General features: G+C 48.6%; 1 protein-coding gene across 3 annotated transcripts; it reads right to left on the reverse strand.

The window, feature by feature from the left end:
* Positions 1-71: 71 nt before the first annotated feature.
* LOC132807647 (amiloride-sensitive sodium channel subunit alpha-like) lies at positions 72-16,245 on the reverse strand. Of its 3 annotated transcripts, none has more exons than XM_060821698.1 (14): positions 15,993-16,245; positions 12,311-12,742; positions 11,334-11,692; positions 9,973-10,264; positions 9,486-9,676; positions 6,143-6,246; positions 5,807-5,970; positions 5,324-5,422; positions 4,625-4,742; positions 3,739-3,817; positions 3,371-3,428; positions 3,080-3,132; positions 2,823-2,898; positions 72-2,480 (listed from the first exon to the last, which is right to left on the reverse strand). In XM_060821698.1, the coding sequence occupies exons 3-14, from the start codon at positions 11,690-11,692 to the stop codon at positions 2,268-2,270; spliced, it is 1,806 nt and encodes a 601-aa protein (XP_060677681.1). In that variant the 5' UTR covers positions 12,311-12,742; positions 15,993-16,245; the 3' UTR covers positions 72-2,267. The 3 variants fall into 3 exon arrangements, with proteins under 3 accessions (XP_060677681.1, XP_060677680.1, XP_060677679.1); XM_060821697.1 differs by having other exon boundaries at positions 12,311-12,830; XM_060821696.1 differs by having other exon boundaries at positions 12,311-12,858.
* Between the last annotated feature and the right edge of the window lie 4,772 nt (positions 16,246-21,017).

Here is a 21,017-nt window from a genome sequence, read left to right on the forward strand (position 1 = left end):
TCACTCTCTCTGTCTCTCACACTCTCATTTTCTTCCCAACAAGAGAATCAGCGGGTCATTTTGAACTCATTTATTGGAAGTCTTTGAGATCATTACAAGCACGGTGGATAACAGGGAACCGGTGAATGCGGTGTAGCTGGATTTCCAGAAGGCATTTGGCAAGGTACCACACAAAAGGCTGCTACATCCGATAAAAGTGCACAGCATTATGGATAACATAGTAGCATGGATAGAAGATTGGTTAACTAACAGAAAGCAGAGAGTGGGGAATAAATGGTTCACGTCAGTCGCTTGTAGTATGCTTCAGAGATCAGTATTGGGGCCATAATCGTTTGCAATTTGCATAAATGATTTAGAGTTGGGGACCAGGGGTAACGTCTCAAAGTTGGCAGATGACACAGAAGCGAATGATATTGCAAAATGTGCAGAGGACACTGAAAGTCTGCTGAAGGACGTAGATTGGTTAAGTGAGTGGACTGGGTCTGGCAGATGGAGTACAATGTTGGTAAAAGTAGGTCATCTATTTTGGTCCGAGTGGCAGATGGCTGACTCCTGCTGCTATTATTCCTGCACTTCATTTGCTGCTTGGGAACTCTACACGGACTCAATATCGAGTTCAACCATTTCAGGGCATGAGGCTCCTTCTGTCATGTCCTTCACCTAACCCACTCATTGCCAGGCCTTGTCATAGGAGTGGCTCAGTGGTTAGCACTGCTGCCTCACAGTACCAGGGTCCCAGGTTCGATTCCAGCCTCGGGCGACTGTCTGTGTGGAGTTTGCACATTCTCCCCGTGACTGTGTGGGTCTCCTCCGGGTGCTCCGGTTTCCTGCCACAGTCACAAAGATGTGCAGGTCAGGTGAATTGGCCATATTAAATTGCCCATAGCATTAGGTGCATTACTCAGGGGGAAATGGTGGGTCGGTGTGGACTCGTTGGGACGAAGAGTCTGTTTCCACACTGTAGGGAATCTAATCTAATCACATGGTCTGCAGTTAGACACAACCCATTGTTCACTAATAGTCCTCATGAGCAACCATTGATTCTCTGAGACTATTCCCACCTATAATTTACTCCTTACCCCCTTCCCTGTACCCTACCTTCTGCAAAAAAAAGCTGTAACCCAAAACATTAACTCTGATTTCTGTACACAGATGCTGCCAGACCAGCTGAGCTTTTCCAGTAATGTCTGTTCTTGATTCTGATTTACAGCATCTGCAGTTCTTTCAGTTCTTACCATCTCTCTCTCTGTGTCTTTCTGTGTCTTTCTCCCTATCTGTCTCTCTCCCTTTCTGTCTCCTTTCTCACGCTCTCTTTTTTTTCCCTCTCCCTCACTGCTCTGTCTCTCACTCTGTCTCTCTTTCTCTATCTTTACCTCTCACTTGCTGTCTCCTTTCCCCTCTCTCTCTCTCTCTCTCTCTCTGTGTGTCTCTCTCTACCTGTCCTTGTCTCTCTCTGTTTCTCCACCTCTCTCTCTGACTGTATCTCGCTCTTTCTGACACTTTGTCTGTCTGTGTTTTTCTCTCTCTCTCTTGCTGTCTCCTTCACACTCTCTCTCTGTGCTTCCCTCGCTCTCTGCTTCCCTCTCTTTCTACCTCTCCCTGTTCCTCCCCTTTCTCTGTGTCTCCCTACCTCTCTCTCTGTTTTAGCACTCTGTATGTCTCTCACTGTCTCTCGTTCTCCACCTTTACCTCTCTTTGTTGCTGTCTCCTTCAGTCTCTCTCTTGGCTCTTTCCTTCTCTCTCTATCTTTCAATGGAACAATATCGCTCACTGTATTTCATTCCCAGCCTCATCCTCGAACTGTTCCAGTGCCAAATCCATTCGCACTCCAATCATTTTGAGGTGAGGGTGGTTGAGGAGTTCTGCACTTTGGCAGGAAGAATAGAGAAACGGGATATTATTTCAAAGCTGACAGACTGTGAAGGTTGCCAGACAGGACAACTTCGAGGAGTACATAAATCACAAAATCTGAGTGTCTAAGTTCAGTGAGGAATTGGGAATGCAAATGGTCTTTTGTTGCTGAGAAATGGTGTATAAATTTAGGGAGAGATTTTGCTAGAAATGTGCAAGTTACATGTCAGACCACAGCCAGCATACGCAAACAGTTTTTGGGGTGGGTCCTGTATCCGAAGAAACTGTTTTGTGGTGCTGTATCTGAGGAAGTAGATTCTGATGTCAGAAGCAATCCGAAGAAGGTTCACTTGCTGATCCCAGAGGTGTGGCGTTACCGAGTAATCTGTAGAGGACAGGTCCGTACTCTTTGGGATTTACAAGAATGAGGGGGGCACATGAAGGGTAGCATCTGACGGATGGGCGGAGTCCTCAGCGGGAGGTCCCGGGGTCGGAGAGCGGGCCCAGAGCAAGATGACAGCAAGGGTGATAAGGTCGAAGATAAGTTCCACCATCTCCAGGACAGACATGACAGAGGAGCCAAGCCAGAGACTCCATTGGCTTCCCAAGTTGGCAAGCATGACCGCCACCTACAGGGGTAGGAGGTAAAGGCAAGACGGGATGTTAATTGTGACTCCCACCAAAGGGAAGCGCCCAATGCTTCCTCCATCTCTCCTCCTCATCAGCCCCATGCTTCAGAACTCTCCCGCCTGTCCCTTACAGCTCTAGAACTTGCGAAAGTGGAACTTGATTACTTCGACGTTGCCAGATTGGCATTTTTAAGATTTCAATGTTTCATAAGCCACCTCGGCCACCTCTTGACGTACACTTCCCTGCCCGTCTGGGCAGACCCCCTCCACTCGATGCCCCTACTTCCCGGGTAGAGAGCACAAGGTGACCCCGCGAAACCGATGGGAGCAAGAGAAACTCACAGGCAGTGCTGCGGTCTCCCTCATCGATTTGTAGTTCAGCTCACAGAAGAAGAGGTTCAGTTTGGCTAGTTCCTTCCTGCTCCAGAGGGAGAAAGAGACAGGGTGAATAGATGGTGGGCTTGGAGAGGGGGCGACAGATGGAAAGACAGACAGAAAGAGAGAGAGAGAGAGAGAGGTATTCAAATTGAAACAGAGAGACAGACAGTGAGAGAAATCGCCAGAGAGAAGAACAGAGAGGGAGTTTCAACATTACTGACCTGTTGGAGGTGGCAGAACGGTGTTGATTCTGGAAGATAGGATTCATCCAGCTCTAGGGATTGGATAGAGAATGCAACATTATCGACAGAGAGTGTGTGAACGAGACAGAGAGAGGGAGTATCTGTGAGAGAGTATATGACAGAGTGAAGTTTGCGTGAGAGAGAGGGAGAGTGTGTGTGTACGCGTGCGTGTGTGTGTGTGTGTGTGTGAGAGAGAGAGAGACAGAGAAAGACTGCGTGTGTCTCTAAATACAGGTGGGTTTTTAGTTGATTTAATTTCATTGGACTTACCCATGAATTTTTTGATGGCCAGTTTGTATATCCAGCTGTCATTTGATATTCAGTTTGTCTGAAAATATCACCAAGAATTAGATTAAATATAATCCCTCCGTACTGATTGTCCGACAGCACCTGCTCCCTCAGTGCTTACCCTCAAACAGTGCCTGCTTCCTCAGCACTGACCCTCTGACAGTGCCCGCTTCCACGGCGCTGACCCTCCGACAATGCCCGCTTCCTCAGTGCTGACTTTCCAACAGTGCCTGCTCTGTCAGCGCTGAAACTTCCAACAGTGCCTGCTCCCTCAGCGCTGACCGTTTGATAGTGCCTGCCCTCTCCACATTCTGGTTGAGGCCTGGTTCTGAGTTTGCTTTTATACTCACTTGCATGGTTTCTGACAGATTTTGAAACAACCGAGGACGTCGTCTGTGAATTCTTTTGCCAGCCGGTAATAGCAGTGCCCTGGTAGTGAGAGAGACAGAGCGAGGTGAGCAGGAAGTTCTTTGACCAATTCCTGCCTCAGCCTGAGCACAGGCCCATAACTGTAACCAAGTTCCCTCTAACCCTGAGCAACAGCTACAAAATCTTGGCCAATTTCCTTCCCTGCACAGCAACAGGCCCAAAGCTTTGGCCAGCTTCCCTTCCATCCTTCACAACAGGCCTAAGACTATGGCTAAATCTCCTTAGCAATAGGCCCCAACCTTGCCTAGCTTCCATCCCACCCTTACAACAGGCCCAAAGCCTTGGTAAATTTCTCTCTCTCCTTAGCAAAAGACCCCAAACCCTCATCAACTCTTAACTCATTCTTAGCGACAGATCTAAAATCGTGGCTGTTTTCCACTTATCCTTCCACTTAGGAATATTCTGACCAACCCCTATCGCATCCTTGTCAATGGTCCCAAACCATGATCAGTTACCCTCAACCCTTAGCCACAGGCCTCGGGCCCTGACTAACTCCTGACCCATCCTTATCCTTAAGTCCTAAACCCTGTCCACATACTGTCTTATCCTTAGCAACTGGTCCAAATTCTGTGACCAAATCCCAGCTTACCCTTAGCTTGGGCCCAAAATCCTTTCAATTACCTTTTCTCCTTCGGAACAGGCCCCAAACCCTGTCCAAATCCCACCTTATCCTCAACAGCAGGCCTCGAAATCCTGACCAAGACACATCTCCTCCTTAGCAACAGGTCATAATGGGCTGTAGCTCGTTTTAGGATATGTGACTAACTGTGGATGCAATACAGGCCTATCACAACAGGCCTCACTTACCCCAAGCGGTGTGTTTGTTGTAATTGCAGTACTCTGCTCCTGAGGGCAGCGGGTAGTAATAGTAGGCACAGCCGCAGCGGGACACCATGGTGAGCTGGAAGCAGGAACGGACGCAAGTCTTTTGGAAGAGCAAGTGGGTGGAAAAGAGAGGAACAATCAGAACCTTAGTGGAAAGGTGTGTTGGGAAAGGCTTGGACTGCATTGTTGAGAGCAGCAACAGAAGGACCAGGAAACTGGGTAACAGGCCAGAGAACCTGAAGCCAGAAATGTGAAGCTTAGCAACTAGCCCAAGAGCCTGAGGCCTAGGGATGCCATCTTCACCAATAGGCTCTGGAGGCTGAGGCCTAACAACATGAACCTTAGCAATCGGCCTGGGAGCCTGAGGCCTAGGGAGTGCAACCTTAGCAAGAGGCTGGGAACCCTGAGGCCAATGGAAGCCAGCATCAGGAAATGGCGCAGGAGCCTGAGGCCTAAGGAGGCCAATTTTTGCCATAGGCCCTGGAGATGAGGCTAAAGAGCATGCACCTTAGCAATAGGCCCAGGAGTCTGTGGCTGAGCAATACCAACTTCTGAAAAAGGTGAAAAAGCCTCAGGCCTGGAGGCTTCGAGAAGGATTGAGCACATTATCATTAACCTGTTCCCCAACAATCACCAAATCTTCACAAGAGAGATGAGGCAGCAACACCATGGCTCAGTTACCTGCTGGGTGTAGTCAGATTTGTAGAGATTATGAACTTTCACGTCAGAGCCATTCTCTGTACAGTCACTGTATGGCTGTCCAAGGCGAGATACCACCTCCTGAAACAGGGAGGAGAGAAATAGATCAGAACCGGGCTTGAACAGAGATAGAAAGAGAGAGAAGATAGGGAGGCCGGAGGAGGTGACAGAGATAGGGAGGGGGTGTAGGGACCAGAGGTGGTGACAAAGATATGGAGGGATGTAGGGACTGGAGAAGGTTACAGAGACATGGAAAGGTGTAGGGGCTGGAGGGTGTTACAGAGATAGGGAGGTAGTGTAGGAGCTGGAGGAGGTGACAGAGAGAGGGAGGGGTGTAGGGTGCTGGAGGGGGTTACAGAGATAGGGATAGGGTGGAGGGGGTGACAGAGGGAAGGACAGAGAGAGAGAGAGAGGCAGTGGCTCTCAATGATGGAGGAGATGAGGGGCTCCCTCTCCCTCCCTGACCTTCCTCATGCTGATGGAAGTCTCCAGTCCTGGGCGAATGTCAAAGCCACCATCTTCCATGAAGGGGAAGCGACCCCGGGAGTGAACCATCATCCGGGCTCCAGCTGCCGTCGACAGAAAAGGAATGGAGTCATTCTGTTCAATCCTGAGCACAAGGGACAGACCTGGGCATCACAGAGAGGGGGGGGGGGGGGCGGTGCGGAGAGAGGGAGAGAAAGAGAGGGAGAGACAGAGAGAGAGAGCTTTAATCTATATCTGACCCCATGCTGTCCCTGTCCCTGGGAGTGTTTGATGGGGGACAGTGTAGGGGGAGCTTTACTCTCAAAGTTCACTCACCATGGTCTTTTCCAGCCTGCGAGGATTCCCATTGTGTGCTGCTATTAATTCCATTGAAGGTGTAACAGTTTCCATAAATTGGATGGTGAAAAGATGTGTCAAAACTGGAATTAGTCAGAGAGATGGAGAAATCAGTGACACTCCTCACTCTCCATCTCTGTCATTCTCTGTCTCTCAGTGACCCCGTCTCTATCCCTCTCGCTCCCTCTCCCTGTCCCACTCACTCTTGAATTACTCCCCCTCTCCCTCTGACTCTGTCCTTGCCCTCTCTCTCTCTCACTCCCTTTCTCCCTCCTTCCTCACCATCCTCTCTCACTCTCCTTCCCCTCTCCCTCATATCTCTGTGTCTCTCTGTCTTTCTCTCTCTCCCTCCCTCCTGGCTCCTTCACCTCCTCTCTCTCTCTCTCTCTCTCTCTCTCTCTCTTTCTTTCTCTCTCTCTCTCTCTCTCTCTCTCTCCTGTCCCTCACCTCTCTGTCTCTCGCTGTGTCTTTCTCTCTCTCGCTCTTCTCCCTCACCTCTCTCATTCTGTCTTTCTCTACCTCTTTCTCCCTCACTGCGCTCTCTCTCCCATCTCTCTCTCTCTCTCTCTGTGGTTCTGTGCCGCAGAAAGGGCACAGCACACAAGTGGAGACTGTTTAAGGAGCAGTTGTTGCGAGTGATGCATTAATGTGTTCATCTGAGACAGGCAAGAAGGGGTAAGATTAAGGAGCCTTGGATGACGAGAACAGAGGATCTTCTCATCGAAAGGGAGAAGGCAGCTTATGTAAGGTGGAGGGAGCAAGGATCTAGCTCAGCTTTGGAGGATAACAGGCTTGCTAGAAAGGAGATCAGAAATGGACTGAGGAGAGCCAGGAGGGGGCACAAGAAAGGCTTGGCAGGAAGGACTCGGGAGAACTCAAAGGCATTTTACTCATACGTGAAGAATAAGAGAATGGTCAGGGAAAAAGTAGGGCCGATCAGGGATAGCATAGGGAACTTGTACGTGGAGTCTGAACGGATAGGGGAACCTCTGAATGAGTTTTTTGCCTCTGTCTTTACTAAGGAAATGGGCCTTGTTGAAAATGAGAACTTTGAGGAGCTGGAATATGGGCTTGAACAGATCAAGATTGGTGAAGTTGACGTGTTGGAAATTTAGGCAAACATTAAGATTGATAAGTTCCCAGGGCCAGACCAGATTTATCCTAGGTTGCTCTGGGAAGTGAGAAAAAAGGTTGCTAAGCCGCTGGTGAAGATCTTTGCTTCCTCACTCTCCACAGGAGTCATTCTGGAGGATTGGAAGGAGGTGAATGGTGTTCCTCTTTTCAGGAAAGGTAATAGGGAAATCCCTGGTAATTACAGACCAGTTGGTCTTATGTCTGTGGTCAGCAAAGATTTGGAAAGTATTCTGAGGGATAGGATTAATGACTATTTGGAAAAGCATAGCATGATTAAAGGCAGTCAGCATGGTTTTGTGAGGGGCAGGTCATGCCTAACTAATCTTATTGAGTTCTTTGAGGAGGTGACAAGACAAGTCAACAAAGGTTGAGCAGTAGATGTGGTGTATATGGACTTCAGCAAGGCATTTGATGAGGTGCCCCATGGTAAACTCATTCATAAAGTCAGGAGGTATGGGATACAGGGAGAACTTGGCGATCTGGATTCAGAATTGGCTGGCTGACAGAAAGCAGAAAGTGGTTGCAGATGGAAAGTATTCTGCCTGGAGGTCAGTGTTGAGTGGTGTCCCACAGGGCTTTGTTTTTGGGCCTCTGCAGTTTGTGGTTTTTATAAATGACTTGGATGAGGAGATTGAGGAGGGGGTTAGTAAAGTTGAGGATGACACAAAGGTTGGAGGTGCTGTTGAAAGTATTGAGAGCTATTGCAGGCTGCAGCATGACGTAGACAGGATGCAGAGCTGAGCTAAGAAATGACAGATGGAGTTCAAACTAGGTAAATGCGAAGTGATGCAATTTGGAATGTCGAACTTGAATTCTGAATATAGGATTAAAGACAGGATCCTTGGCAGTGTGGAGGAACGGAGGGATCTTGGTGTTCAAGTACATAGATCCCTCAAAGTTGCCAGCCAAGTGCATAGGTTTGTTCAGAAAGCATATGGTGTTTTGGCTTCATTAACAGGGGGATCTAGCTTAAGAGCTACAAGGTTTTGCTTTAGCTCTACAACTCCCTGGTGAGACCACATTTGGAATATTGTGTCCATTTCTGGTCGCCCTACTATAGGAAAGATACAGAGGCTTTGGAGAGGGTGCAAAGAAGGTTTACCAGGATGCTGCCTGGACTGGAGGGCTTATCTTATGAATAGAGGTTGCCTAAGCTTGGACTTTTCTCTCTGGAGAGAAGGAAGAAGAGAGGTGACCTGATCGAGGTATTCAAGGTAATAAGAGGCATGGATAGAGTCAATAGGCAGAGATTTTTCCCCAGGGCAGGATTGACTCGGCTGAGGGGTCAAAGTTTTAAGATATTAGGAGGAAGGTAAGGAGGAGATGTCAGAGGTAGGTTGTTTACGCAGAGAGTTGTGAATGCATGGAATGCGTTGCCAGCGATGATGGTGGAAGCAGAGTTATTAGGGACATTTAAGTGCCTGCTGGACATGCACATGGACAGCAGTGAATTGAGGGGTGCGTAAGTAAGTTTTTTTTATTCTACATTAGGATTAATCCTTGGCACAACATACTTTTCTATGTTCTATGTTCTTTCTCTCTTGCTCTCCTCCCCCTCCCTCTATCCTGTCTCCCTCACCTCCCTCTCTGTCTCTCTGTCTCCCTCTCTCTCTGACCCTTTTTCTGTCTTTCCTGTCTCCCTCAACTTCTCTGTCTTTCTCTCCCTCTCTCTCCCTCCCTCCCTCTAACTTGTCTCCCTTACCACCTCTCTCCATCTTTCTCTCTCTCTCTCTCTGTCCCTTCCTTTTCTTTCTCCTGTCTCCCTCACCTCTCTCTCTTTGTCCCTTCTCTCTCTCCTATCTCCCTCACCTCTTTCGCTGTCTCTTCTCTCTCTCTCCTGTCTCCCTCACCTCTCTCTATGTCCCTTGTCTCTCTCTCTCTCTCTCCTGTCTCCCTCACCTCTGTCTCTCTGTCCCCTCTCTCTCTCTCTCTCTCCTGTTTCCCTCACCTCTGTCTCTCTGTCCCTTCTCTCTCTCCTGTTTCCTTCACCTCTCTCTCTGTCCCTTCTCTCTCTCCTGTCTCCCTCACCTCTCTCTCTGTCCCTTCTCTCTCTCCTGTCTCCCTCACCTCTCTCTCTGTCCTTTTTCTCTCTCCTGTCTCCCTCACATCTCTCTCTCTGTCCCTTCTCTCTTTCCTGTCTCTCTCATTTCTTTCTCTGTCTTTCTGTCTCTCTCTCTCTCTCCCTCACCTCTCCCGACAGGCGAAGCCGTTGAACCGACAATCCTGGACGAACTCTCGCGTCCTCGCCTCGTCCGAGGGTGCTGCTTCGCGGGAGATGCGTGCCATGAGGTTCACGTAGTGGAAGGTGTACCACTCCCTCAGGGCATCCACGCCGGATGAGTGCCAGTTGTAAAAGCAGTCTCCGCCAGTGGAATTGCACTGTGCATGGGGATCGGTGGGATGTATGGAGAGGGTGGGGGATGTGGGGGCGAGGTGGGGAAAGCGTTGGGGAGAGGGGTCAGAAAAGAGAATAGCTGAAAGCAATTGGGGGAATGTCTCACCCGCAGGTCTCCATGGTCTGGTGGAGGGCGCTGGAAGCCACTACTGTGCCGCCCCACCAGGTCGACCGGCAAAACAGGATCCGTGCTCAGCTGGGAAGAGGTCTAGGTCAGGACACCTTCCCCCCCCCCCCGAACGATCTGAGAATGTTCTCTTCCCACTCCTCCAGAACTTACCAGCTCGAAGCCGATCTTCCAAGAGCTGTTTCGGGTCAGAGGTGGGTTGTGGGCCCAGGCATCGCCGGCTCTGCCACCCGCCCGCCGGGGCCCGATCTCCAGGGCGGGCGATCCGTGCCGCCACCCTGGGTTGATCAGCCGCAGGCCCAGGCGCCGCGGGATGGCAGCCTGGCGATCCTGGCTGGGTGGCGTGGAGGCTCCATTCCCGGGGCCCCGGTAGCCATACAGGAGGTACAGCGCCTCCCGGGTCAACAGGTCCAGTTCCCTCAGGTTGGCACTTACCTCCTCGTACCTACAGGGGGCACAAATATATTCATGTCAGGTTTGGCAAGGGGTAGCGGGAGCTTCACTTTGTCGAGGGTGTGGTGCTGGAAAAGCACAGCAGGTCAGGCAGCATCTGAGGAGCAGGAACACCGGTGTTTTGGGCCGGAGCCCTTCATCAGGATTCCGAAACATCAATTTTCCTGCTCCTCAGATGTTGCCTGCCCTGCCGTGCTTTTCCGGCAATGCACTCTCACCTCGCATCTCCAGCAACTGCAGACCTCACTGTCCTCTAGGAGCTTTACTTTGTATCTAACCCCATGTTGTCTCCTGAGTTGGAAGTGTTTGATGGAGGGACAATTAGATTAGATTACTTACAGTGCAGAAACAGGCCCTTTGGGCCAACAAGTCCACACCGACCCGCTGAAGCGCAACCCACCCATTCCCCTACATTTACCCCTTTACCTAACACTATGGGCAATGTAGCATGGCCAATACACCTGACCTGCACCTGGAAGGAAACCCACGCAGACACAGGGAGAATGTGCAAACTCCACAGTTGCCTGAGTCGGGAATTGAACCTGGGTGTATGGCGCTGTGAGGCAGCAGTGCTAACCACCGTGCTGCCCGATCAATACAGAAGGAGCTTTACTCTGTGTCGAGCCTGGTCTGTACTTGTCCTGGGAGTGTTTGATGGGGGACAGAGTAGAGTGAGATTTTCTCTGTATCTAACCCTGTAGAGCTGTTCTTGTCCTGGGAGTGTTTGGTGGGAGTGGGGATATAAAGGTAGCTTTAGTCTACGTCTAAGCCTATGCTGTACCTGTCCCTGGGAGTGTTTAATGGGGGTGGGTGGGGAGTGTGTAGAGGGAGAATTACTTTGTATCTAACTCTGTGCAGTCCCTGACCTGACTGTCCCCACATTGAAGACTATGTAGAAGCAGCTTTACTCTGTATCTCACCCTGTGCTGTCCTTGTCCTGGCAGTGTTTGATGGGGGAGCAGTGTAGAAAAAGCTTTATTCTGTGTCCGACCCTGCTCTGTACCTGTCCTGGGAGTGTTTGATTGTTAGGGGTAGAGTTGACAGTGTAGAGAGAGCCTTACCTGTATGGGTTGAGAGTGCAAATGGTGACAGCGGGGAACTCAATTTTGCCGCTGTGGATCGAGAGTGAAATTTGAACGGGGAACTGTAGGTACTGCCGACAGATGAGGCCAAACTGCCAGTACATGGCACCCAGGGTGAGTGCTAGGATGGCTGCCCATAGGCCGGTTTTCATTCGATTGCCCTCAGTACAGATCAGCCTTACCGCCCCGTGGATGGTGGTCGTGCTACAGAAGGTGCTCAGAGCCTCTGTGAATGAAGATGGCATCTTCAGCCAGCCTTTGGTCTCCTCCGTCATCTTGGCCTCATCCCTCTCCTGGCTCTCCCCCTCGCCTTCCGGCCTGCTCTCCTTTTCTGGCATCTGTGCGAGAGGAAGGGAGAGTCTGTGAGAGAGAGAGAGAGAGAGAGAGAGAGAGAGAGAGAGTGTGTGTGTGTGTGTGTGTGTGTGTGTGTGTGTGTGTGTGTGTGTGTGTGTGTGTGTGTGTGTGTGTGTTTGTGAATGAGAGAGAGAGAGAGAGAGTTAGACAGAGAGGGGCAGGGAGGGCATGGGGGTGGTAAGGGAAGGGGAAGGAAAGAGTGGGAGGGAAGATGGGAGAGAGAGAAAGGGACAGAGGCTGGGAGATAGTCACTGTTTCCCTCCCTCTCTCTATCTGTTTCTCTCTGTCTGTCTCTCAGTGGCGTCTCACTGTGATCTGCTCCTGGTTCAGACATGTAGCAGGGATTGGGGCTGGGTTAATGGGAACTGTCTCGCTCCCAATTCAAACCAGTGCAACCCAGACATGCCTGAGGCACCCACAGGGAGAATGTACAGAGATCGAGATAGAGGGAAGGAGAGACAAAGAGCGCGCGCACGAGAGAGAGAGAGACAGAGAGAAAGTCACATTCACACACTGTCTGGCTTTTCCTCTCTGCTCCCCAATCCGAACTCTTTCTCTCTCTGTGTGTCTCTCTCTCCCCCCATCTGTGTGTTGAATCTCACCTGGATTTTTTTAGCTGTCTCTGTCTCTGTGTGTGTCACTCTCTCTCGGCGGCGTCTCACTGCGATCCACTCCTGGCTCAGACAACAAGCTGGAATTGGGGCTGGGTCAGTGGGAACTGGATTCCTCCTGGTTCAAACCAGTGCAACCCAAACACATGCCTGAGGGCAGTATGGACAAAAGATTGTAGAGAGATCAAGAGGGAGGGAGGGAGGCAGACAGAGAGAGAGAGAGAGAGAGAGAAAGACGGAGAGAAACACACAGAGAGAAACAGAGACAGACAGAGAGAGAGAGAGAGAAAAAAAGGGGCAGAGACAAAGATTCAGAGAAAGAGGGAGAGACAGAGGCAGACAGTGAGAGAGATACACGCAGACAGAGAGAGAACAACAGAGAGAGAGAGAGATACATACAGACGCACACACTTACTTTACAGACTGAGTTGAAAAGAGAGAGAACCAGAGAGGGAAAGAGGAGGGACAGGGGAGAGGGGGAGGGATGAAGAGAGAGAGAGAGAGATACAGACTGAGAGAAGTAGAAAGTGAGAGAGATACTGACCAGGCAAAAGAGAGGAGGAGAGAAAGCAAGAGAGGGAGAATTAGAGACAGTGGGAGAAAGAGAAGAGCTCGATTATTCAAATGCCTACTGGCAAAATCTCCTTCAGATCAATGCAATTTTTATTGAGGCAGATCCACCCAGCAGCATATTACAGAGCACTGTGCTTTGTATCTAACCCCATGCTGGCCATCTGCTGGGAATGTTTGGTGGGGGGTGGAGGATGTGTAGTGTCAAGGAAGCTTTACTCTGCATCTAAGCTGTATGGAGGCTTTTAGCCTCTCAGATGTAGATCGTGATGGATACAAAATGCCGGTTAATGACTATCCTGCTGCCTAGGAACCACAGTAGGCCTGTGGCCTACTTTCTCGACACATGATGGTGTAGACCAGCGATTGTTGGCTCCATGACATAGAATCAAATGCCCAGAGAGTCGACACCCATGATAAGCATCAGCTCACTGAAGTTATGTAGTGTAAGAACTAAGATCTGTCTTCCCTGTTGGCTGGGAATTTGCTGAAGGCCGATTTTTCCCAAAGCCTCAATAGGGTAGGCCACAGTATGGCTGAAGTCAGGGGAGGGATGTGGTGGAGACCCGAAGAGAAAAACAAACTTTACCAGCACAGGAATTCAAACCTAGTCCAGTAGGCCGATGGTATAAAAGGAATTAGTTTGATAGCCTTAGGGTGGTTCGTTTCATTTATACAGAATAGCAGGTACCTGGGAGGGAGTTACAAACTGGAATCTAATCGAGGGGTTTGGGCTTGCTTATATATAGAATAACAGATACCCACGATTCAGTTATATCCTGGAATCTATCCAAACAGTTCTGGGTGGTTTAGAGATCGAACAACAGATACCAGGGAGTGAGGTACAGACAAGAATCAATCAATGGGTTTATGTTCAGAAAAACATGTACCCGGGAGGGTGTTACAGACTGGAATCTAATCGAGTAGACTGAGGTGTGGGGTGGGGGCTAGGATAGTTTATATACAGAATAACAGCTACCCCAGAATGATTCCCAGTCTGGAATCTATTCAAGGTGTTCCAGATGGTTTATATACAGATTAACAGATACCCAAGAGGGAGTTACAGACTGGAATCTAATCAAGGGTTTGGGATGGTTTATATACAGAATAACAGATACTCGGGAGGGAGTTACCGACTTGAATCTAATCGAGGAGTTTCATGGGAGGGTGCACTTAATATACTGAGTAACGGATACCTGGGAGTGAGTTACAGATTGGAAGCTAAGTAAGTGGTTCAGGGGAATTTATATAAGGAATAACAGATACCCGGGAGTGAGTTACAGGCTGGAAGCTAATTGAGGGGATCGGGGTGGTTTATATACAGAATAAGTCACCAGGGAGTAAGTTACAGACTGGAATCTAATCGAGGGGTTTTTGATGCCCCACCTTTGACTTACGAGAGTCCAAACCTAGAGGATATGGGTTTAAGGTATGAGGAGAAAGATTTGAAAAGACTCTGAGGGGTTTTAGTTTCACACAGAGGGAGCTGTGTGCATGGAATGAGCTGTCAGAGGAAGTGGTGGAGGCTGGTACAATTACAACATTTAAGAGACATCCGGATGGGTACATGAATTACAGGTTTACAGGACCATGGACCCAAGTGCTTAAAATAGGACCAGGTCAGAATGGGATGACTGGTTGGTGTGGATGAGTTGGACCAAAGGGTCTGTTTCTGTTCTGTATGACTCTATGAATGACTCCTTCCCCATACTCGGGGCAGGTGAATGACACCACCTCAGTGCGAACTTTCTGGTGTGATAGATTATAATAGATTAGATTCCCTACAGTGTGGAAACAGGACCTTCGGTCCAAGCAGTCCACATCGACCCTCCAAAGAGTAACCCGCCCAGACCCCATTTCCCTCTGACTAATGCACCTAACACTATGGGCAATTTAGCATGGCCAATTCACCTGCCCTGCACATCTTTGGACTGTGGGAGGAAACCGGAGCACCCGGAGGAAACCCACGCAGACACGGGGAGAATGTGCAAACTCCACACGGACAGTTGCCCAGGCTGCAATCGAACCTGAGATCCTGGTGCTGTGAGGCAGCAGTGCTAACCACTGAGCCACCGTTAGCAGATTCCCTTTGTTTATAGGGCTTTTCTCACAAATGGAACATGTTAAAAGTCTCTTAACTTGAGTGAAAGAGTCATGTTAGGTGAGGTTGAAGAGTTGAGTGAATGAATCCCTTCCCAAACTCCTCATATTTCCACGTTTTCTCCATTGGGCCAATGTCCTTTTGTCTCTCTAGACTGAATGATTGATTGGAGTCATATCAACATACAGTCCCTTTTCACTGTGATTTTAGAATCTTAGATTCCCTCCAGTGTGGAAAAAGGCCCTTCGGCCCATCAAGTCCACACCATTCCTCCAAAAGGTATCCCAGCCCAACCCATTCCCCATTGCTCTACGTTTCCCTTCAACCTGCAAATCCCTGAACACGATGGACAATTTAGCATGGTCATTTCACCTAACTTGCACATGTTTGGTTTGTGGCAGGAAACCGGAGCCCCCAGAGGAAACCCACGCAGACACGGGGAGAATGTGCAAACTCGACACAGACAATAGCTCGAAGGTGAAATCAAACCCAAGTCCCTGGAGCTGTGAGGCAGCAGTGCTCACCACTGAGCTGCCGCGCTGCTCATAGCGTCCAGGTGACAAGTTTCTCAATTCGTTAGTTTCCTTCATCCAACATTGACTCATCTCGTCAAGTTTGCACCCAATTCCTTGCGCAAGGTCCATTCAATGTTTAACATTCCTCAGGTCTGATGAAAGCTCATTGACTTGAAACATTCACTCTTTCTCTCCGCGTCACAAAACTCGACAGTTTGGCTGTTTAATAGCAAACTACTCAAAGCCAGCTTACGCCAGGTGGGAGGAGTGATAAAAGTCACTCAGTCCCTGGCGAATGAGGAAGGGAATGGAAAAGCAGAAACCAACCTCAGCTCTTTTATCTCAAGCTGACATTTTTGACTCCTGTGTTTTAAACTGTCTGCCTGGACCAGAGTGCCAAACTTAAATTTATCTGTCGAATTCATTCACGTTGCTGTCTCGGTCCCTGCCACCCAGTTATAAGGAATATTAACATCAGCAACATCACCTGCCGTTATGACCTTGGTTCAGTTCTTCGAGTGATTCAGTGCAGAATATAATTACAAAGCAGAATCTGCCCTGGCCGTCACTTATGGGAACGTGCTGGTATCTCAGCAAGTTGAGCAAATATCTTCCCATGTCGTGGAGCAGATGAACAATCTCTCCCCGATTTGAAGATGACCGGGTCTCAGCAGGTGGGGTGACTGAATGAATTCGTTCCCTCACTTAGAACGGCATCCCCCTCCCCCCATCTGATCCATCACCGGATACTTTCTGAGTTGAAAGACCTTCTCACAATGAGAACCCTTGAAAGGTCAGTGTGAACAATTTGAGAGGTCACTGAGCTGCGATCGCTGAGTGAATCCCCGCCCACGTGTGAAACGAACGAATGGTCTCTGCTGGGTGTGAATGCGCGAGTGTATGAGTGAATGGGGCGAATCAGTGAATCCTTTTCCACACAGACACACCAAATAAATGGTTTATCTCCGGTGTCAGCTCGTCCGTGTCTCAGTGGGATGAGCGAGTGAATTTCTTTCCACAGATGAAATAGTGTAAACTCGCTGGTGTGTCAACAGATCCTGTTCGCCTTTAAAGCTTTTCCCACAGGTAGAACATTTGACAGGTCTTTGATCAGCGTGAAACCGCTGATGCGTCTGTAATCGGGAAAAAGAAACACCTGAATATGCTCACATTCAGGGGGCAAGGAAACTGTGAATGCGTTGATGGATTTGCAAGTCAATTTTACTTTTAAAGCAGTTTCCACAGTCTCATCAGTTTGAACAGGTTGGTGTGTCAGAAGATGGGATGACATAATGAATCCCTTCCATACAATCCTTACAGCGTGGAACCAGGCCATTCGGCCCACCGAGTCCACACCCAACAAGAGTAGACGAACCAGACCCATTTCCCCTGAATCATGCCCCCAATGTTACGCGTTCCTGAACGCTGTGGATAATTTAGCGTGGCCTATTCACCCTAACATCTTTGGACTGTTGGGGGAAACCCATGCAGACACGGGGAGAACGTGCAAACTCCACACAGGCCGGTGGCCCGAGGTGGAGCAAAAAAAGAGGACTGATCCACGTGTGAGTGCGTTGGTGTCTCAGCCGTTTGCGGTTAAAGCTGTTCTCTCAACCTCAGCATTTAAAATATCTCTGGTCAGAATGAATTGATCAATCAGGAGCCTGGGTGAAGGATTGGATCGTTCCTGACAATCACGGTCAGTGAACAGTCTCTTGTACACTTTGGTGTGTTTTGAGGCTGGATACGTTTGCAATTTTTTATTCCACGCCCAGGGCAGGTGAATGGCTTCTGTCCAGTGTGCCGGCAGTCATGGATATCCAGTTCGGAAGGGTAATTGAATCGAGTCCCGCACTCCCCACATTTGCACAGTTCCTCCATTGTGCGAGTGTCCTTGTGACTCTTCAGGTTAATCAATGGAAACCTTGGCCCTGCACAGAACATATATAGTCTCTGCTCACTGAAAACTAGGCAATTAATTTCAGGCTGCGTAATTACTCTCTTTTGAAACCTCCTGTGGACTGCACCTCCCTGACTCTCCCTGGGCAACACATTTCCAGCTCTTAGCAACACTCGGAGTCAACAAATGTCTCCTAGCTCTCTTGCTCATGACTTCGAAATTGTGACCCATAGTTACTGACCGACTGCGAGGAGAAAGTGGGGACTGCAGATCAGAGCTGAAAATGTGCTGCTGGAAAAGCGCAGCAGGTCAGGCAGCATCCAAGGAGCAGGAGAATTCACGTTTCGGGCATAAGCCCTTCTTCAGGAATGAGGAGAGTGTGTCCAGCAGGCTGAGATAAAAGGTAGGGAGGAGGGACTTGGGGGAGGGGCGTTGGAAATGCGATAGGTGGAAGGAGGTCAAGGTGAGGGTGATAGGCCGGAGTGGGGCTGGGGGCGGAGAGGTCAGGAAGAAGATTGCAGGTTAGGAAGGCGGTGCTGAGTTCGAGGGAATCGACTGAGGCAAGGTGGGGGGAGGGGAAATGAGGAAACTGGAGAAATCTGAGTTCATCCCTTGTGGTTGGAGGGTTCCTCGGCAGAAGATGAGTACCGACGGAACGACTACCCTCAGGGTTTGAGAGACGTGCACCTGTTAACGGATCTCTCTATTTCTTTGCTCATGTCTACACAGAACTGTTAAACATGCGGTTTTTGTAATACAGTTGCTTTACAATTCCATACCTTTGATCTCTGAAAAACCACGTTCATTTACACTGGAATCACAAAGGAGAATACTTTTTTTAAAAAAAAAGCTGAATCCCTCTCTCTTACTCTCTACTTCTGACTATTTTCCGTGGTTTCTCTTTCCCCCTGTTTCAGTCTGTCTCAGTGTGTCAGATTGTCTCTTTCAGAAACCATGTTGATTTTAGCAGGAACTGTTCTGCCTGTTTATGTCTCACGGAATTTTGCTGCCCGTATATCCCTAACTTCCTCTCTATTTCTAAGTGCTTTCGTTCAGCCCGTTCACTACGGACATTGCTGAAGGTTGAATAATTCCTAGGTGCCCTTCTGCATCGGTTGGCCTATTATTTCTGGATGCAGTCGCAGGCGGGTAACTGACAGTTCCAAGTTCTCGTACCACCCACCCGTCATAAGTAGATTTGGCAACACAGAGGTTATCCAGTTCGCTGATAACTCGTGCATGTGGCCTATATCAACTTGCTTCACTGTGAACATTCACTTCAAAGCACTCTTGCCCAACTGTACATCTTTCGGGTTTAACCTAAAGAAAGAATCTGCTGCCTGGCATATTGAAGGGTGTCTGCTCCCCTCGCTGTCTGCCTCCGCCCTCCTCCTTCAGAATTACATTGGATGACGCGCTCCTGCGCCTCACTGTCCTTTGTCAATCCCAGGGCAGATCATGCTGGTGGCTGACACACACAGTAATCATGGTAAAAAAAAATCCAAACACGAAAGCGCTGATTCAAGTTGCTGAATTATGTCACAATAAAAGTGTTTCAATTGAAAAAGCTGTTTAGGTATGCGAGTCATTAATAAAAGCACAGTCAACCATCTTTTTCGAGAACTTTGAACATGCTTTTCCTTCGAGTATTCATTAACTTTCCTTAAAACAGTTAGAATTAGTATGAAATATGATCGTATATGATAGGAGCAGGAGCAAGGCTTGCCCCCATTATTTGGTAAGATCATAGCTGACATGTTTATGTTTCATATTCCGCATTCCCATTTGCAAGCGATCACGTTTCATTCTCTTGCCCAGCCGGAATCAGTCCACCTGCTCCTTTAAGTATTTAATATTCCTGCTTCCACTCTCCTCTGAATCAGGGTTCCAAAACTGAACCAACCGAAAAATTAAACCTTCCTTGTCTCTGTGCGAAAGCACTAACTACCACTTTGATCAATGATGGTCCACATTTGGGGACGAGGAGGAAGTGAGGACTGCAGATGCCGGAGATCAGAATCGAAAAGTGTGGTGCTGGAAAAGCACAGCCGGCCCGCAGCATCGAGTATAAGCTGTTCATTAGGAATCTGCCGAAGTGCTCGAAACGTCGACTCTCCTGCTCCTCGGATGCTGCCTGAGCGGCTGTGCTTTTCCAGCGCCACAGTTTTCGACGCGTTTGTTGAATGACCAAAAAGGCAACATATCTTTGCCAAGATAATTTCGGAACTTGTAAACTCGCTGTTATCAGCTTCAGTGGCAATGGTTCTCTGACATTATAAATGCACATTTCCAACCTATACCGATAAGGCGCTCCAATCTCTTCAGGTCTTCATCTTCTCTGAACCATTTACACTAAATACTTCCTCAGAAATATCCACACAGTTCTTTCTCATGGTCACGTCAATGCTCTGTAGAATGAAATCACATTATTCTTAAGTTCGTGTACACCTGGTCTGCTAATAAAGGTTAGTATCTAATTTGCCTTTCTGATTACTATCTATACCTGGTTACTGACTGTTTGTGATTCTTACAAGATTGTGAAGTGGTAACTTTTTTTCAGACTGTCCCTCAATCTATTTGTATAACATGCTACTTCTTTACTACCGTAATTAACACATCTCTTTATGCTACAGATAGAGGTATGTTACATAGAAACAAATAATACATAGAAAACAAGAATAAGGGTAGGTCACTTGCCCTTTAGAGCTTGCTCTGCCATTCAATATAATCATGGCTGATCATCCTACTCAATTCAGCGTCCATGGTTTTACACAATGCCCTGCGACGCCATTAATCCTAACCCATTCTGAAAACTTTTAACACTTGCACCTCAACTGCAATCTGTGGCAAAATAATTGTACAGGCTCACCGCTCTCTGCATAGAAAATATTATCTTCGTCTCAGTCCTACATCCGACCCCTAGCCTTACTCTGTTTCTAATATCCCGTTCAGCAGAAACATCTCCCTGTGCTTAGCCTGTCGAATCCTGTTAGTATTTTATAGGTTTCCATGAGTTCTCTCCCCTATCGTGTCAATGCTTCCAAATTTGAGTGATTGTAGTCATAGTTGAGAGTGTGTTGCTGGAAAAGCACAGCAGGTCAGGGAGCATCCGAGGAACAGGAAATTCCTGATAGAAGGTTCCAGCCCGAAACATCGATTTTCCTGCTCCTCGGATGCTGCCTGACCCGCTATGCTATTCCAGCAACATACTCTCAACTCTGATCTCCAGCACCTGCAGACCGCACTGTCTCCTGGTTGATTTCAGTTTTACTGCAAAGCCTCTTCCAAGGATGCCTGCCTTGAAAAAGTTCTCCTCTTCTCTATGCAAAGGAGCTTCTGTCTCACTGTACTCCCCAAGTCCTCTCCTCTGTCCTTTCCTGATGAAGGGCTCTGGCCCAAAATGTCACTTTTCCTACTCCTTGGATGCGGCCTGACCTGGTGTCCTTTTCCAGCAACACACTCTCAACTCTGATCTCTAGCACCTTCAGACCTCACTGTCTCCTGACTGTAGTCATAACTGTCCAGTTGCAATTCATACGGCAGCCCTGACATGCTATGAATTAATTTAGTGAATTTCCATAGCCAGAAAATCTCCTTTCTAATGAAGTGACT

The sequence above is a fragment of the Hemiscyllium ocellatum genome (genome assembly GCF_020745735.1).
Source record: "Hemiscyllium ocellatum isolate sHemOce1 chromosome 27 unlocalized genomic scaffold, sHemOce1.pat.X.cur. SUPER_27_unloc_2, whole genome shotgun sequence".
Taxonomy (NCBI): domain Eukaryota; kingdom Metazoa; phylum Chordata; class Chondrichthyes; order Orectolobiformes; family Hemiscylliidae; genus Hemiscyllium; species Hemiscyllium ocellatum.

What these genes read in the sequence shown, in the direction of transcription:
- LOC132807647 (XM_060821698.1), bottom strand. Translation starts at nt 11,692, where the DNA reads ATGCCAGAAAAGGAGAGCAGGCCGGAAGGCGAGGGGGAGAGCCAGGAG. An exon ending in GCAGGCTGGAAAAGACCATG is followed by an intron (nt 5,971 to 6,142) that starts GTGAGTGAACTT and finishes TGTGATGCCCAG; the next exon opens with GTCTGTCCCTTGTGCTCAGG. An exon ending in CGTTCTGCCACCTCCAACAG is followed by an intron (nt 2,899 to 3,079) that starts GTCAGTAATGTT and finishes CCTCTGGAGCAG; the next exon opens with GAAGGAACTAGCCAAACTGA.